The sequence below is a fragment of the Sciurus vulgaris genome (genome assembly GCF_902686455.1).
Source record: "Sciurus vulgaris genome assembly, chromosome: 4".
Lineage (NCBI taxonomy): Eukaryota > Metazoa > Chordata > Mammalia > Rodentia > Sciuridae > Sciurus > Sciurus vulgaris.
The window spans coordinates 5171785-5190817 of record NC_136464.1 but is presented as its reverse complement, the minus strand read 5'-3'; the positions used below and the strand labels follow the sequence as shown (position 1 = coordinate 5190817).

At 53.7% G+C, this 19033-nt stretch overlaps 1 protein-coding gene across 1 annotated transcript in view; it reads left to right on the top strand.

The window, feature by feature from the left end:
- Positions 1-8086, top strand: part of DOCK1 (dedicator of cytokinesis 1) — a 490559-nt gene extending 482473 nt beyond the window's left edge. Inside the window, 3 exon segments of the mRNA XM_079137291.1 lie at positions 63-216; positions 3126-3277; positions 6979-8086. Coding sequence (XP_078993417.1) covers positions 63-216; positions 3126-3277; positions 6979-7074 — 402 coding nt within the window. The 3' untranslated portion in view covers positions 7075-8086.
- Positions 8087-19033: the final 10947 nt, after the last annotated feature.

Here is a 19033-nt window from a genome sequence, read left to right as displayed (position 1 = left end):
GGGGGTAGAGGACTTAGTCCATAACAGACACGAACTGTGCTTTTTCCCTTCCTCCAATGTAGATAAGTCCCCTGCGGCCTCAGAGACCTAAGAGCCAGGTGATTAGCATCATTGGAAGTGAGAGGCGCTTCTCGGTGTCCCCAACATCACCGACGTCCCAGCAGACACCCCCTCCAGTGACACCGAGGACCAAGCTCAGCTTCAGTGTGCAGTCCAGTAAGTGGAGGGTTGCCTGCACTGGAGGTCGCACGTGGTTCTGTGACTTCCCCCTTAATCGATGGCTCCGCAGTGAGGACCCCTTCTCCAGGCAGCAGACAGGATGGGGAGTTTGGGCCTGTGGTCCCTTGGGATGAGCACATGACCCAGGGGGAGGTCCCTGGGCACGGCCCGGGGAATCTGGACTTCAGCAAATCAGGCCCAAACCCAGGCCAGGGCTGCAGACTTCCCCAGGTGGAGCGTGTGGGGTCTGTCTGGGCTCCGTGTCCTCCTTGGAGAGACCTCTGAGGACGGGGGCAGCCCCTTTGCTCATCGCTGGGTCATGAGGCCTTCCAGGGTCAGGGCCTTCCACCTCTGGGAGGAACGTGGAGGGAAGAAGCACTTCTAGGTGGATGGAAGGCGCGGTAGCAGAACTTATTTTTTCTGGTTTCCTCCAATTTCTAGAGCTGCCACACAAATGACCACAACGTGGTGGCTCATGATGACAGACTCATACTCCCACATGTTCTGGAGGCCAGAGTCTGAAATCCAGTTGGGTCCGGGGTAGGCTCTGAGGGAGCACCCTTCCAGGACTGCCCCCTGTCTCTTGTGGCTCTGACAACCCCTGATGCTCCATCACTCCAATCTCCACCTCCGTCCTCCCTGGCCTGCCCCCTGTGTCCTCGCCTCCTATAAGGACTCTAGTCAGTGGATATAGGGTCCACCATAAATCCAGTATGCTTTCATGTCAAGATCCTTAACCGATTGCCTCTGTGAAGACCAAGTCCACGGTAGGTCACTTTCAGAGGGTCTGAGTGGACCTCAGAGGTCCGCATCTTGGAAGGATACTATCCAACCACTACAAGTGAGGTAACCAGCTCTTCACCACTGAGTTCAGACCCATCAGAGAGGAGGGATCCTGACAGGGAGTAGTAGCGAGTGAGGGCCACAGCAGAACAGGGATCCTGCTCCTTCCCATGGCCACCAGGCAGGACAGCACTGCCCTGTAGGTGGTCGTGTGAGACAGAGAGCACGTGTCCTTTGCACCTGGTTTTCTTCTTGCTAAGAAGGGAACAGCCACAACTCTGGAGACCGTCAGGTGCTGGCTGTCTCGTCTACAAAAGCAAATGGAGGAAGCAAAGGTGTTTTGGGCGCAGGAAAGGAGGACTCTGGTGGCATCTCCACATTCTTAAGCTATTACTATGTGATCTTTTCCAAAAAATACCTTTTTACATTAAAAAAAAATGTATTAGAACAGGTTCTAAATGTATTAGAACCATTGCAGTAGTTACAGAAGATAGTCTGGTGGTTCCCCCAAAGTATCTAGCATCACCATATGACCCAGCCATGCTAGTACTAGGTCTGCACCCCCAAAGAATTGAAAACTGGGGCTCCAACAGGTATTTTTATGGGAACATTTGTAGCAACATATGCACAGTAGTCAAAAAGTGGAAACAACCCAAATGCCCATCAGCTGATGGGCAGATGAATAAAAGGTGCTTGTAGAGAAACCTCTGCACAGTAGAACGCTATTCAGCCATATGAAAGGCATGGTCCACACTTGCAGGCTGCGCCATGACCAGCCTGGAAGATGGCAAGCCCAGCAAAATGAGCCGTCACAGCAGGGCAGCGTGACTCTGCTGGTGGAAAGAAGCTAGGACAGGCAGGTCCATGGGTGCAGAAAGCAGAGTAGAAGGGGTTTCCAGGTGCTGGGAGCAGGGGCGTGGGGGATCACTGCCTGAGGGGTGCAGACTTCTGTCTGGGCAAGGAGAGTGTTTGGGGTGTAGTCAGTGGTGACCACTGCACAATATGGTCAGCATGATCCACGCCACTGAATTGGACACTGAAAGATGTCAACATGGCAGGTTTTAGGTCATGTCCAACCCAGTCACTGCTCCTCCTTCCTGCCTCCCCCCTGCATGGCGGAGCTTCCCCCAAGGCGACACTTCCTGGAAGCATCTTCCTGATGAAGGATCTGTCATCAGTGGAATCACTGGGGAAACTTTTGAGTCACACATCAGTAAACATGTCAGTTTCTCTCTTGGATATGAAAGAAAATGAATCACCTCCAAGAGGCTAGCAGGGTTGAGCAGACACCTGCCTGACCACCCTTTGGAGAGGCCTTCTTTCTGGCTACTTGAGCCATTGGTTGTCCTCTCTGTCTATGTGAAGCAGTGGCTTTAGTGACCTTGACCACTGACACCTTCATTTCCCAGGGTGGGGGTTGTCCTGGTGGGAAGTGGGTGCTGGCTGTGAGTGGCTTTGCTTAGGGAACTCTGTGGGCAGCAAAGTGAGGGCAGGCGGGGATGGGACCCTCTGCAGGCAGGGAGGGCAGGCCAGGGATGGGACCCTCCCTCTGCAGGCAGGGAGGGCAGGCCGGGGATGGCACCCTCTGCAGGCAGGGAGGGCAGGCCGGGGATGGCACCCTCTGCAGGCAGGGAGGGCAGGCCGGGGATGGCACCCTCTGCAGGCAGGGAGGGCAGGCCGGGGATGGCACCCTCTGCAGGCAGGGAGGGCAGGCCAGCGATGGGACCCTCTGCAGGCAGGGAGGGCAGGCTAGGGATGGGGCCCTGGCAAGGCTTTGAACACTGCAGTCCTATGCAGTCCCCATGACACCAACTGCAGATGCCACCAAGGCAAAGGGACCCAGGCGGGGGAGGGGAGGGACTATGTTGACATGTGTTTTCACGACAGATGAATACCTCACTTTAAGCTCCAGTTTTAAGTACCTTGTGCTTGACTGTTCCCTTTCTAGAATATTCCACCAGAAGGGAATTCCACCCTTTGTGTTTTCCACCCCTCCCTCCCCGTGCCATGCAAATGATCCTGCAGGAGAAACTCTGGCTTGCACAGAGAACCAGGAGCAGCCCCGTGAGCCAGCAGGCTCATACGGGTGTCCGTCCTATTTTAATCAGATCCTGATTTTCCAGGTTTGGAGCTGAACGGCATGACCGGGATGGATGTGGCTGATGTCCCACCCCCTCTGCCTCTCAAGGGCAGCATGGCAGATTATGGGAATCTGATGGAAAACCAGGACTTGGTGGGCTCGTCCACACCTCCACCCCCTCCTCCACACCAGAGGGTAAGTGGGGGTCGGGACGCAGGACTGAGATCGCACCTCCACAGCACAGGAGCCCTCCTTCCAGAGGTAGTGGGTTTGCTCTGCACTGATGGGTAAAATCATGTGATGGACTCAGTTTGCTTTTGTCGAAGTGATGAGCACTGTGAGTGCAACCCACCGTCCTGCACCGTGATCAGTACCTGCAGGGAACAGCACAGCATGGTGTGCCCAGGAGGAGGAGTGGGGGGAGGAGGGAGAGGAGAGGGGAGGAGGGGAAGGAGGGAGAGGAGAGGGGAAAGAGGAGGGGGAGGAGGGAGAGGAGGGGGAAAGAGGAGGAGGAGGGAGAGGAGGGGGAAAGAGGAGGAGGAGGGAGAGGAGAGGGGAAGAAGGGAAAGGAGAGGGGAGGAGAAGGAGGAGGAGGAGGAGGGAGAGGAAAGGGGAGGAGGGGGAGGAGGAGGAGGGAGAAGAGAGGGGAAGGAGGGGGAGGAGGGAGAGGAGGGGGAAAGAGGAGGAGGAGGGAGAGGAGAGGGGAGGAGGAGGAAGAGGGAGAGGAGGCAGAGGAGAGGAGAGGAGGGAGAGGAAAGGGGGGGAGGGGGAGGAGGAGGAGGGAGAAGAGAGGGGAAAGAGGAGGGGGAGGTGAGGGGAGGAGGGAGAAGAGAGGGTAAAGAGGAGGGGGAGGTGAGGGGAGGAGGGAGAAGAGGGGAAGGAGGGGGAGGGGAGGGGAGGGGGAGGAGGGAGAGGGGAATGAGGGGGAGGAAGGACAGGGGCTCCAAACAGCCATGGGGCCATCCCACTGCAGAGGCGATGCTGGTGAAATCTTGACTGCAGGAGCAGCTTTCCTACCAAGGGGTCTGTGTGAGTGCAGAGTTACTGTGTGGTCCCCTAAGGAGGCACACTCCTTCCGCATACCTGCCTGGCTCCAGAGGAGCTCCTGTCCCTGCAGTTCCTCCTGGCATGTCACCCCTAGGCTTGTTACTCCAGGCATGGCTGCCCCCAGCCTGAGCACCCTCTGCACTTGGGCCTGTGTTGCTGACCCGGCTTCCACCAGGCCAGTGCCCTGGGACACTGTTCTTGTCATCAGTCCTGTCTGACGCGCTCCCTGGGCCTGCCCACTCATGCAAATCTTGGTGAGAAGTCTCAAAAAGCCATCGGGACCAGGGCCTCTGTGCGGATTGCCCGTTCTAGAAGCATCCTTTCTGGTCCACCACGTCGTTACTCTTGGGCTTGTCAAGGCTGCTGTCATGCGTCCCTCACCCCCGTACTTCTGGCCAGTCCCCTCCTGCTTGAGGCCTGGGTTCTGCGCGGCCAGCTGGGGGAGGAGGCATGTGTGAGTCCATGGGAGCAGTAGAATGTCCACGTCGAGGCCCATCCCCGGGCCACGCTGTTCCCAGCCGTATAAAATCAAATCAGCTCAGTCTGAAGAGTAAATACCCCTGTTCATGTTTGTGCAGCTGCTCGTATTTTTTGCTCTTCAGCCTCCATAAAGTAATTACAGGGCTGCAGAACTCCCGCGGAGCGTTGAGGGCCCAGGTTGGGAGGCGGCCGCCAGGAGGTGTGAGCCTTTTCCCTTCACAGACATTGTAGGTCTCCGTGCCATTTCTTTTTGTCGCTTTTCCTTTCCTTGTTCTTTTTGATGGAGATTCTTGCCCTGAGTGCCCGGCTTTTATCTTCCTGTGAGAGCAGGGCGGGAGAGGGAGTCGGCTAACAGTACATATTGATTATTCCCTTTGTGTAAGGAAACTAAGTACTGGGGCGTCCCCCGACATTGAAGGGTCGGGCTCTTCTGAGTCCTCGAGTGCCCTTCACATAGGTGCTGTCCCCACAGAAGTCACAGTGGGGAACTGGCCCTGGAGGAGGGGCCAGGTGACCCTGAAGGGGGCGCCAGGTGACCCTGAAGGGGGCTTTGCCAGAGGCTGGAAGGGCTCATGGCAACCACTTAACCCGAGCTTCCCTCGTTCTTGTGACCACACGTTAGCACCTAGGGAGACAGAGCCAGGGGTCCCAGGCTTGGCTGGGGTGCTGTTTTCTTAATGGCTCGACAGATCATATCTTTGTTTTCATCCCTTTATTTTAATAGAAAATTAAGACTGTTTCCCATCCTACACTGGTAAACTCACAATTCCGAACTCAGAGCCACTCCCAGGTCTGCCTTCGTTACAGGTCACCTCAGCGGTAGCACTGTATTGTCACAGTTTCTTGGAAACACCTTTCTGGGGTGCCGTGTGCAGTTGTCTGAGTGAAGGACTGTGTGTTCGAGCTCTGGTCAGTTTATAAAGGGGCGTGGAATCAATTAGATCACTTCAATTAGATCACTCGCCCCACTCTCTCTGCTCCTTGTTTCCTGTTACATGTACTTGAGCACCAGAGTCTGTTAGGTGACAGGCTGGTGGCCAATGTGCCAGAACTGGCAACTGTGCTTCCTGGGGTGCCTCCCTGCACAGGCCCTGAGCCATTTTAGGATGACGATCATTGTCTGCCGCGGGGGTGATTGATGCCTTGGCACCTCCTGTCACCTCCTGGATGGCCTCAGCTTGCAGGCACTCCGTCTCTGGTTGCTGACGTTTTCAGCCATCATTTCCTTCCCAGCGGCTCTGAGGACCAGTCACCCGAGCGTCACCCTGCTCGGTGGCAGCGAGCAGACCAACATGGGGGCCACAGAGGGCATCTCCCTCCCTGTGGCCTCACAGTGTGGCTTTCACCATAAGCACACAAACCGAGTCAGCAGACTCACAGTAGGCATCGACCCCGCATGCCAGCCTCGGAAAGGCGAGGAGTCCGTCATCCGCGCTCCTTTGCACCACGGTGGCTGTCATGGCAGCTTTCTGTTTTCCTCTGTCTGCGGCACCAGGTCGTCTTTGTAGTCACCTGTGTGGATGGGGAGGGCTTGGGCAGGCAGACATCCTTCCTCACATTCGGCTGCATGCTGCCCCACTGTGAGGCCTGAAGACCCGTTCTCACCCGGAAGTCAGGAGGGTGCCCTGGCACCTCACCCTGCCCGCCAGGGCCTCGCGCTCCTGCCTCCCTGCACCCACTCAGGTCTCCCTTCATCCTTTGCTCTTCCCTCATTCACGCTGACCCAGGCTGCAAACTCCGGTAGGTGTCTGTGAGGGGCAAGGGGGGCCCAGCCACAGGGCATTGCTGCCGTAGTCACTCGCCCGACGCTCCGGCAGGCCGGGTGTTTTTCTGCCAGCTCTGCGGTTGTGAGTCTCAGTTCTCCCCTGTGAACCTAAGGCACTCTGGCCCGTGGGCCCAATCCAGCCAGCACCTGTTTTTGTAAATAAAGTTTTCTTGGGACTCGGCTGTGGCCGTTCCCTCACATACGGCCTCGGGCGGCTCTCCGGCCTCAGCGGAGACCGTGGAGTTTCTGGCCTTTTCCAGGAGCGGCTTGCTGACGTCGGCGCTCAGCTCAGAGAGTCAGGGAGGGTGATCCCTGGAGAGCATCGCCAAGGGCATGGCTGTCTCTGGGGCCATAGAGGGACTGCCAGGTGAAAAGCACTGGACCGACCCCAGCCAAGAGTGGTGGTCCTGCCCAGGGCCCTCAGGCTTGGAGAGAAGAGCTTGGCTTGAGTGCAGTGGTCCTGCCAGCCCTGAGCCGGGCAGGATGGAGCCCGCATCGCCCAGGAGGCTGGGCGGGGCAAGCGCCCACCATGGCCCCTGTGCCGTGGAGACGGGCGCTTGCTGTGGGACCACCAGTCGTGTGACGTCTCCCTCCTGTTTTCTAGCATCTGCCACCTCCACTGCCCAGCAAAACCCCGCCCCCTCCCCCGCCAAAGACAACCCGCAAGCAGACCTCGGTGGACTCCGGGATCGTGCAGTGAGGGCCCAGCGACGTCTCGGAAGCGCAGGCTGCCGTCCTCCCCTCCTGTCCCCGCGCCTGCTGTTTACCTCATGGGCCTGCCATGTCTCCTCTTCAGTCCAGTGGCCTTTCCTCCAAAGGAGCTGTTGCTACCATGCAGCGACTGGCCCTTAGCGTCATGGTGGTGATGGGGACAGGAGGTCACCGAGTGCATCAAATTGGGGCCCAGCGTGGCGCCTCGGGGAGTGCCTCTGTCTTGCCTGAGCGTCCTTTCTTTTGTGCCAAATGACTCGTGTTAACAAGAGCTCGGCTGATCCAAGGGTGGCCTGGTGGAGAGGCCACACCCTGAGGAGGTATGTGGCGCTGTGCTCCAGGATCCGCGTGCCCTCTGCAGGCCCAGCCCCTGCTCACGCTGGCCGCCATGTGGCCAGCCTCTCCTGGCTGGTCAACTCTATCTTCCACCTACGTTAGGCAACTAGACTCAGCCCTTCAGGGAAGTTCCTTGTTTCTCTTGGTGTAACTTAAAATAGGATATTTCTCAGCTACTGAACAGTTACTAATTTATGGGGCAGAAACGCCACTAAGCATACTGCATCAAACAGGAGTATAGCAAAATTGAATTGTCATTCTTTTGTGAACAAGAACACGTGTGCCTCAGACGACGGCCTCGGTGGGGTGAACCACTTGGTCCTCCTTCTGTACAGAAGTGTGTATATATGATGGTTCTTGGAACTTGTTTTAATTTTTGTGGTCCTTCTGTTTATTGTAATAGGCATCTACAAATGAGTCTCAATATGTGTTTTTAATTTCTAACTGCTGGAAATAAAACACACACACACACACACATTTTTTTCAGAGCTCTAAAGTCCTGAAAATGTTGGTGGACAATGATTTTTTTTTAAGAACTAACTTTGTATAACCTAATATTTTATTCTATCATCTATATTTTTTTATTCACCACGATCATGATACTCTTCTCATAGATTTCAAAGTTAATCATTGACAATGAAAAATAAAATGTTATTTAAAAAGACTCTGCTGATTTTGTCTTTATCCTTGAATATAAAATACAAATGCTGCCCCTGTTCTGGTTTCTTAAAGAAGAACTGGTATGTAGACATGCGTACATCTCTCACAAACATGATCTTTCATCACCTGTTTTCATCGCCTCTGATTTGGAACCCGCTAGGAAACACCCATGTCCCTCTGTGTCTGTCCGTCCTGGCCGACAGGAGCAGAGCTCTCTGAAGCTTTCCTCCCCTGCCGGCCCACAGGGCTGTGGCTACACCCCCTTAGGCCTGCTTCGAGCCTCTTTTGCTGCTGCAGATTTGAGAAAGGGCTTTATTCCCTACAGGTGCAATTTAACTTGGGAGGCCTGGGCTCTGGAGAGCTTTCTCTAGGGCCTGCAAGGCTGGATTGTAAGTGGCAGGAAACAGAAAGGACAAGGGGTCCTCCACTCACAAACCAGCCCTACCACCCCTCTTTTCAAACACATTTAAGCTGGGAGACTGGCCCTGTCTAAGCAGCCTGGGCGGAGGCTGCCGCAGAACCCAGCAAGCCTGCCCGGTACGTGTCCTGTTCCAGTTCTCAGTACCTCTCACTCCACTGCAGTGTCTACCTGCTTGTAAATATCCACGAAGCTGCGGACACCTATGGATACGTGAGTTCTTCCTGAGTCCGTACTCTGTCACCAAGACCAATGCCCGTCCTCTGGCATAGTAACACTGCATGTGATGTACAGTCCTGGAATAGTCGCTTGGCACACCCGTCTGAGAGCCTGAGTCCAGCCCTGGCCGTGGGCCCTTCTGGGGGGAGCCCTACGGCCGTGGTCACATACTGTGGAATGGCACCTGGTAAAGTTCTCCCTGCCCCCAACCCAGGAGAGCCCTCGCCACAACCCCAGTGGAACCCCCTCACGGCCCCATGGCCGCGCTCCCCACGCTGGTCCCCAGAGCTGGGAAGTACACAGAGAACAGAAGGGAGCTGGGCACTGGGGAGATGGCCAGCCTGCCACTCAGATCTCCAGTATGGACGGTAGATGTGCCACGTGTACCTGGTGTCTCCTGGGTCCAGGCCTCTCTCTGGGTGAGGTTCGGGCTGGCTCTGCAGCAGCGACGGGCTCCTGCTCTCAGGAGCCATGTTCTCAACCTGCTCTTCACAGCCGAGACCCTTTCCAGGCCCTTCCCAGACCCTATTTCCCCCAAAACGTTCCCCACAGTGAAGTTAATAGTACAAATGGGCTATATATTTATGTAGCTTTTGTATCTTTGTGTTTCAGATTAAAAAATAAGACATTTTTGTCTTCTGAGAACAGATTTTCACCCTTTTGGGGTGATACTGCCTGCTGAGCATGCATGCTCCGAATCACGAAGGTGAGGGTCTTGTGTTCTATTTTTGCTTTGGTTGCCAGGAAGCTCAAAAGACAAATTTACTGGTCACACAGTTAAACTTTGGTCGATCTTTTGGCCTTCCCAGATGCTGCCTGGCTTATTTCAAATTTATCTTTACTTCACCCAGTTTGACATGTGTTCTCTTCACACCTGGGTAGCGTACAAGTTATATTTTGCAAGCAGAAAAGTCTTTTTTTGTATTTAAAAGCCACCCTCAGTGCTTGAGGATTGCCTCCTGGTATTTAAAGGAACTATTTTTAAATCAATTTTGAGATTGTGCTTTCAAGTAAAGATTTGATCTTTAAATCCCGTGCAGATTCTATCACCGTCTGCTCTACCTGCGTTCCCAGTATCCAACTTCCCGTTTCATGTTCACGGACGTCTTTGTGGTTTGACAGACTTCAGGTTTTGCTTTGTAGTTCTCTCTCTGATTACTTTTTAATATTGTACTGACTCTTTAAAGTCTGCTTGGGAACTTTTGCCACTTTTTTGGAAACACGCCTTTTTAGAATTATTTAATCATCTACTGTCTTGATGACGGCTTAGAAAAGCAGGGACTGATGTTGGTACACAGCTTGTTTCTCATCCCCACAAAGAAGCTGCTGTTCCTCCCAGGCCCTGTGACAGCTTCAATCAGCGTCTCAATCTCCAACGGGGAGTGGGGACTCCCAGGGTGTTTAACATCAGATGTGGCTCATTTTGATAATTCCAATGAGTTATTCTTGGAGTTGTGATATAGTTTATGTGTCAGTCTGACTAGGCAGAGTACTCAGGTGACTGATGTGAACATAGGTGTTGCTGTCAAGGTGTTTGTGGATGTGGTTAATATCTGTAATAAATGACTAAGGAGACCACCCTTGATACTGGGGTGGGCCTCATCCAATCAGTGGAAGACCTTAAGAGCAAGACATTTCCTGGAGAAGGAACTCTGCCTCAAGACCACAGTGTCAGCGCCTGCTGCCCTTCCAGCCTGGCCTGCCCTGCACACTCGGGAATTGCCAGTCCCACAGCATGAGCCATTCATTAAAGTAAGTCTTCTCTCTCTCTCTCTCTCTCTCTCTCTCTCTCTCTCTCTCTCTCTCTCTCTCTTTCTCCACACACACACACACACATGCACAAAGGGAAGACCACAGGAACCCTCTAGTAAGGTGGCATTTTGGCAGGAAGAGGCACCTTCAGAGGGAGGCACCTGGGGTGGGATCCCAGGCGTAGAGCCCCTGAGCCCCTCGGTCTCTGCCCTCGTGAGTTCCTGCACTGGCCATTGAGAATACCAACTGCCACATGGTCACACACCAGCTGCCATTGCTCCTTGTGGCTGGAATGTCCACGAGGGTCTCTTCCTGCGTCTGACACCACAGCTGGTCTCCCTCTCTTCCATTCTGCCACCTCTCTCTGTTCTCCACGCTCCCTGTCCTCCACCCTCCGGGGCTGCCTCCTCCGTAGGAAGTGACTTGCTTTGCACACGCTTTCCTTATTTAAATTCTGAACTCTTCGTTTTCTCTGCTCACCCTTCGTGAGGTTGGGGCTGTGACCTCTCCACTGGAGCCTGATGTGATGCAGGGCACCCTTGTCTGAGGCCGCATGGTTCCTGGCCCTGTGCATGGCCCCAGAGCCGAGCTTGGGTCTGCACCCTCGGTCTCCTCCAGCGGGAGCCGCACGCTCTGGGCTGCACACGGCGGCCTGCACTGAGCTCCTGGGTGTCTGCCGACCCCCTCTGTCCACAGTCCTGAGAACCCCAGAGCATGTCACAGGAGGGGATTCCACGTCTTCACCTGCTTCTGGTCCTTGTTGGCACCTAGGCTTCAGCTGTGGCTGCTAAGCACAGCTGGCAAGTGCTCCCTCCGCTCCCTCCTTGGGTTCTAAGCACATCCTCCAAGGAAGCAAACCGGGCTTGCTGGAGCAGCGGCTGGTGCCACCGCTGGGAAGGCAAGGCAGCCCAGGACATTCTGAGCCCGCATGAAAGGAAGTGCTGAAGACTCGACAGGACGTGTAGAAAAGATGCAGAAGCAGCGTGCCGCGGCTGCGGGCCCGGCTACGCCTGGGACACTCCGGCGTCGCAGTAAGTATGCAACGGATCGACGAGGGAAGAATGTTCCATGGGTCCATATCGATATAAGTCAACAAATAAATAAACTGCAAGCTTGAGGAGGTGCAGGGTATCTTCGGAGTTTCAAGACGTCGTCTCACAAAGTGTTTATTAATTAGAAAGAGAAAACCACTCATTTAACAGGGGCAAAGGTGGTGGGCACCACCTTCATCAAAAAATAGAATTAGTATCTGCGTATCAGAGAAAACATTGGACCTTTGGTTTTTTGGGTTTGGCTTTGATGTTCTCCAACTCCATCCATTTACCAGCAAATGCCATAATTTCATTCTTACTTAAGCTGAGTAATATTCCATTGTGTGTGTGTGTACATATACACACACACACACACACACCCCCCACATATATATAAACACACACACCACATTTTCTCATCCATTCATAAGTAAAATAAAAAATAAAAAAAAGAGAAAAGCATCATAAGGAGACAGATTAAAGCATGTGGGCCCTGATTTGACACACCGAGGACACAAAGTCCCTGCAAAGGTGGAGAATCAGAGCCACATCACCAGGAAACACCGCCAGACTCAACACGAGAGACCTGCTAAAGCTCTGCTCCCGCTGCTGCCGGTTCGGTGGGTATGAAAGGTTCAGAGAGGCGAAGCCCTGGGGCAGGGGTGAGTGCTGTGGTGGCTGAGCGACGCCTCAATGAGGCCATTGTAGAAAACGACTGCTCCTGTTCAGCCCCTGGTACCCCACCTCCCCCAAAACAATGAAGGAAAAAGAAAAGAAAATGACATCCTACACCTTCCACAGCGCCAGGCCACCTTTTGTCAATTCCAGAAGGGAGACACGTGACAAGCAAGTGTGCCCTGTGCTTCTGAACTGGGTCACTTGCTACCTGGGGCTTTCGGGGGACAACTGGCACCCCCTTAACAGGGTCTGGGCACCGGGTGGCAGTGACAGGGCCCCGTTAGTTTCGTGGTGCCGGTGGTTGTCCTGGGGCAATGTTGGAAGTCCTCCTCATTAAAACTAAACACTGACCAGCGGCCATAGCTGGCGGCCAGGAGGCAGCTTTCACGTGGCGCAGGGCGGGGTGGCCCGCACTGTGCTCCCGCAGAACACCATCCACACAGGCTGAGGCCGCTTCTTCCCCAGGGGATGACGAGCTGCCCATCAGCTTCTCCAGAGAGGCTGCTGCCATGGCCAGAAGCTGGGCTTCCTTAGAGTGACCCTAGATGCAGTGTCCCCTGAACAGGAGACGGAAAGGCACCTCTGCCACCTCTCCAACAGAGAGGCCTCCACTCAGAGCCCAGAAGAAGGGAGAGCGCTGTCTCGGGAGCTTCGGGAAGGCATGGGCTGGGAGGGCCTCTTGTCCATCGGATATTTCTGGAGTTCCTACCAGGCCCAGCCTTCCTCGGACTCAGGTGCTGTGAGCAGGTGGAGCATCATCTCTGAAGTTCCTCCAGGAGAGGACAATGTTCACAGTAAGACCATTTCATATGGTCATAAAAAACAGAAGTAATAATAAGGACAGTCGTCTGATGGGCCAGGGGGAGGTGGGACATCTCTGGTCAGGTGGGCCTCCCTGCTGCCCAGAAGTTTGGAGACGGGGCTGCCGTGGGAGGAAGCTAACCAAGTGGGCACCCAGTGCAGAGCGAGGCCGAAGAGCCAGCAAGCATGACACCCTGGGACTGGGAGTGACCTGAGCGTGCTTGGGAACCAGAAGCCGAAAGTGAAGGAGGGCCGTGCGGGGTCGGGGGCCACAGAGCCACGGGCAGGGAGCCGACCAGGCCAGTCCACTGAGTCCCCATGGTCATGAGTGAGCTTGGGTTTCACGTCAAAGTCAGGAGAGAAGGAAGAGCCATCCTCCCCCAGGTGAGGGTGTGTGGGAGGAAGAAGGAGAGAGCCCACCTCCTGAATCCGCACCGGCTGACGAGGGCCTCTGCACCTTAGGGGAAGCATAACGCCCAGAAGCCACAGTGGGTCTCAGGTTTGGTTTTTGTCCCCCCATCCGAGTCTATGATGTTCTTGCCGGAGGCTGAGCGGGGCAGAGGGAGACCTCAGGAAGGGCCGGCAGCTGTGTGGGACCCCGTGTTTCGCTGCCTGAGGCCAGAGGCCTACCTCCTGCAGACACTGCACAGATCACACCCACAGCACACGGCGAAGGACACGCAGCTGCTGTCACCGTCAGCTCTGAGGCAAGCCCTGCCGCCACACCCATGGAACCCACCGCGAGGATGTACGGGACCCAGGAGCCACCAAGAAAGGCGTTCCATTGAGGCACCAGACTCCTCAGCCGCTAGGGGAAGTACAGCAATTTGGGAGGTGAAGATAATCTGCTTGGGATCAGGAATATGTTTGAATTAGCATAAATTGGATTATTTAAAAATACTTGTGAACAGTTAATCTAGCATCACGAACACTCGCATTGGAGAGGACACTTAATGGTGAATAAGGAGCTACCTGTGAAATGCAGGGCTATGTTTAAGCACAGACTTATTTTTGGTTTCTCTGCAGAGTACAGGGATGACATCCGTGGGCTTTCTCTGCCTTGCAAAAGCTTTTTCACATGAAAAGCAAACTTTGCTTTATAAAAGCAAAGCAATTATAATGGAGCAACAACATCGAATTCATCCTTCGGCTTTTCAGAAACGTTAGTGAAAAGAGAAAATACGTTCTTTTGATGGAAAGAACGTATTATTTTAGCCTTGGAGTAAAGGTTCAGCTTCTATTGATTTGACGGTTTAACTGCCTCCAGTGGAGGCTCGGTTGGCAGCCTGAAAGCCCAGGCAGATGAACGAGAGGCCTGGGGATCACAGCCTCTATGTCCCTTGGATAATCCTCCCCAAGGGAGGAATGCGGGGAACAGAGTGTGAAAGCTGCTGGCTGAAACCCCAGCTCCCAGGCTCCTGGACCTCATCGCTGAGACGGAGAATCTGCACAGAATTGTGGAGAGTGCACATGATTTGGGGATCATTCCAGCTCAGCTCTGTGCAGCTCGGGGGCAGGGATGTGCCAGCAGAGACCATCCAGGACCTCCAGAGCCCTGCCGCATCCCCCAGCAACCTGGAGCTTTCCAAACCTATGATGCAGAAGTCCGTCTCTCAAGTGCAGGTGCCCCTCTGCCCTTCCTGCTAAATTTGCCATCAGAAAGTAAAGAAAATGAGGCATCCACAACCAGAAGAAGCTCATGTTTTGGAAGAGCAAAGAAAAAAAAGCCCAGAATTTTGTCTCAGGAGACCCTTAGAACACATGAGGTTTAATCCCTTATTTTCTAGACGCTTAGTTCACCAAAACACTTACTCAAGTCTAGTAGGCACAAAGCCCAGAACGGCCATGCAATGTACCAAGGTCACACAGCCGGTGTTCTATGTGATGACTTTTTAGAAGTCACTATAGATCAGAAAAGGACCATTTAATAGGAGGGTCTTTTCTTGTTTCCTGAGGTTGCTTTTCGAATAGCAGCGTCGTCCAGGCGAAGCTGCAGTTACTGAAGATGACCGTCAGTTCACACCACAGTCCATTACCGCACTGGGCACGCATTACACGCCGCGAGTTCCTAGCTGCTCTCACGTGGCTGCTCGCAGATAGGATGTTGGGGAGGGGGCTACGATGCAGGCAGCAGGGGTTCCTCCCAGGCTGGGGGGCTGCCTGGCCTTTGCTGTTGCAAGGGACCATGCCCTTGGCAGAGCGTCACACTGCAGCCCCTGGACGCGAGTCTCGGGGAGGGAAAAGAGAGGGGAGGCTGCTTCAGATCATCTAATGTAACCCAGGGCTCGTGGTGAGTCAGGCTTTACGAAAGTGAATTCAAAGAAACACCATTTGGATAGGAAAGTGCACTTGGAACCAGCGGTGTCACAGAAATCCCCTGAGCGTACGGCAGAGCTCAGGCACAGCCTGCAGATGCCCTGGAAGCGCCTACACACGTCTCCTCTCTCTGACCCACTTGATGCAGCCCCAGCAGCTGCTGCCCACCCGGAGGCTCTCCCGGCTCCTCTGGTGCCACCACCTGCCTCTGGAACTCTCTGGAACTCTCCAAAATGCTTCATTTGTGTGTTGACCCGTCCTTCTCCATCACCACCATCCTTACTGCCAACACCAGCAGCAACAGCACCACCCCCACCCCAGCTCTGAGGCACGTGGGGTGTGAGAAGAAATCGTTTCCATGAGAGAAGGTGGCAGACCAGTGCTGCAGGGTACAGTCCACGATGCAGTCCGGTTCTGGTTGAGTCAGGGGTGGAGGTGGCAGAGGGCTTCCGGAAGTGACTTAGGTGCAGGAACCTGTGCACTCGAGATCACCAGGCTTCCAAAGTCGGTGCAGCTATATGGGGTCACGTGTATCTCTGAGGAATCTCGTTATCTCCAGCCGTCCAGAGAGAGAGAATGGGCTTGGTGGAAAAGTGAGAGGAGAGAAGGAAAGCGGGAGGGAGGTGGAAAGAGAAGGAGGGAGGAGGGTGTCAGGAAGAGAGGGAGGTCAGAGGAGGAAGAGCGGAAGCATGGGACGATGGGACACCTTGCCCACCGCTGACTGCAGCTCTGCCTAATTTGCACACCTGGGGAACCTGTCACGGAGCTCTCAGATCCACAGAGTGAGCAGCCCGGGCAGGGAAAAGAAAGCCAGCGTCTGTGCCCACCACACGCCAGGCCTGCCTCTCGCCGACGGGGCTCATTCTCGCCCTTCCCATCACCCCCAGTGGATCCCTTCAGTGGGACAGGAAACACTGTCCTGAATGTGGGAAGATGTAGAAAAATCTTCAGAAAACTTTAAATCACTGCCGTTGACTTCCCAGAGTCACCTAGCAGTGAGCTGAGGAAATTATACTGGTAGTAAGTTATTATTGTACATAAAATGGAAATACGTTTATTTATATTTTCAATCTCTCTACTTTCCGAAATACTTTCACATTTACCATCTCATTAGATCCCCGTAGTTGTCTTAAGTAGACAGGAGGAGTAACATATTTCCCTTCCCATGTCATGGAGGAGGAACTAAGTCTTGAAAAGTTTTAGTGACTCGTGGCTGAGACTTTCCACAGGCTCGTGGCAAGCCCAGCCAGGTGTCCTGAGACATTGGAGCATGCATGGTCTCACTGAACCTCTCAACACCGGGGAGGGGCTAGCTTGGTTCAACACATGTTGATTTTTGGAGGAGCTGGGAATAAAGCTGAACAAATGGATGGAACCCCTCTGCCCCCACCGCGGTGCGTATGCAGCAGTCCGAGCGTCATCTCTGGAACCTGTTTGCTATTTGAATTCCTGCTCTGCTATACACCACACATACGAAATACTGACAAACCTAATTCATTGTCAACACCATCTCCTTCTTCACCAATCCTGACGTCAGTGAGATAAACAGCAATACGCACTGTGTACTGGGATCGGAGTTTGTCCTCCCTTCTCTTCTAGGTGGTCCTGTAGCATGAGTGAGGACGGTGTGTGTGGCCTTAAGCCACTTAGGGTGCAGGGTTGTTTGTGACTCCCTGTGACACACTATCCACAGCTTCATGCTAAACCTGGTTCCCTTGTGATTACAACAGTTTCACAACAGGGTCCAAACAGAGTCACAAATGGGAACAAGGCACAAGTCTAAGCACGGCAGACTAAATGCTAATGCCTTAAATTCTGATGCTGTAAATAAAGTGTGATAGCCCATGAGGTGTGCTGGGAGGTCCATGCTCCCAGGGGCTCGTGCCTGAGGGATCCTTTAGTGCCCCGGGGGCACCTGCTATGCCAGGATGCTGATGTGGAGAATCAGGCTTCTCACAATAAAGGAATGGATGAGAGTTCCTGTTCTAACTGTGGTCACCTTACAGACGCCCAGAGAAGCACTCTGGACTTCACGGCCCAGAGCTTTTCATTTACAAACCAAGTCATGATCGCGCCCCCAGTCATGGTCTTGATCTCTGCCCCTCCTGGAGCTTGCCTGCCTGAGGGAGTGTAGCCTGAGAAGATGGAAGCTTGCTGCCCAAGAGCAGGCTGGGTAGAGCCACGAGTGAGTCTGAGTCCACCCCTGGCTGTCAGAGGACAGCTGTTCTGGTCAAGGCCAGCCAGCCTCCACGCACTTGGCCATCACAGAGCTTGTGCTTGCTGACTCCTGTGTTCCCTTTGAAGGTCTTCTGCAGCGTCCCTGCATCCTCCCTGGTCATATGGCAGGCCTTCTGGGGCCATGATCTCTGAGTCAGGCACCTTCTGGGGTGGTTCAGAAGCCTTTGGTAGAGCTGCCTGCATGTGGGCCCAGCACAGAGAAGGCTCTTGCCCCACAGCCCAGACATGCAGGCCGGTTCCCCAGCATCCCCTGGTCTCTGATCTCAAGCAGGGTTCCTCCCTTCACAGTCTCCTGAGACTCCCCTGATGGTTAAGTGCTCTCTCTGCCAACATGAAAGCGGTGCTCTTAAGGAAGACGGCAAGCTGTGTCCTCAGGTGGTATTAATGGACCTAATCTCCAGGGACATGTACTTGATGCTCAGGCCTGATAGCATTTGTCAGTGAGGAAAAGGGGAGGTAATTCCAGAGTATGGCTCTCTAGTTAGAGGATGGAGCACACAGGGCACCTGACGTTAACCTCAGTGGGGAAGGAGCTACCTAGCAGGGCAGGCTGGGACTGGGTGCAGCTCCTCTGCCCCAGATCTATGCCCTTGATGGGCGCTTGGTCACAGTGATGGATGAGAGAACGGATGGATGAGTAGCTCTGAACAGCATCCTCCAAAATAGCATATGTTGCAAAGGGGAAAATCCTTCCTGGGAAATAGAAATAGTGGGCGAGGCAGAAACCCAGGCTTGATTCAGAGAACTCCACGGCAGAGCAATTTGAAAGAGCTTCCTGCTGCTCTGCTGTTCGGGAGTTCATTCAAACAGGCCTGAAAGCCCTCCTCCACAGGCAAAGGAGGGCCCGCTGCTCCAGGGATGCCATTCCCGGGCCACTGCTGCCTGTTCCAAGGGGCTCTGTTCTATTTTCATCTGCCCCAAGGAAAGGGGATTATCAGAGCACTCACAGTTTGTTTAGGGGACCATTTTTATTGACTAATTGTCTCTAAACTGAAGCAACTTTTGGCTGTAAATATGATCCTGGAAATCCACATGTAAAGAAAGTCTGAATCGAGTCTGTGAATCAAACCAAATTCTGTCCAGAGAGAATTGATAGTCAAAGAAGCATTTGGGGACATGCCTCACACTCACAGACAGGACTGTATTATTTTCCTAGTTCATTTCAGTACAATGACTCATTTACTGTAAAATAAACCAAACATTAGGAACTGAAAAAGATGAATGCTGACCAATTCACATAAAATAAGAAAAGAAGATGCCAACACACGATGTCTCTCATTACAGAAAGAAAAGTTCAGTGAGACCGTAATTGTGGGCATGTGGAGAGAGGACAAATGGACTGGGGGATCTAGTTAGGGTTCAAGTGACACAGACACAGGAAGGAAGGATCAGTGACTATTGAAGGACCTGGGAGAAGTGTCCAAACTCCGTAGCTCTCTGGAAGGCAGAGCGCTAAAGTTAAGGAGTGGATTCTGAGCGAAGACCAAGTTCAGGGCACT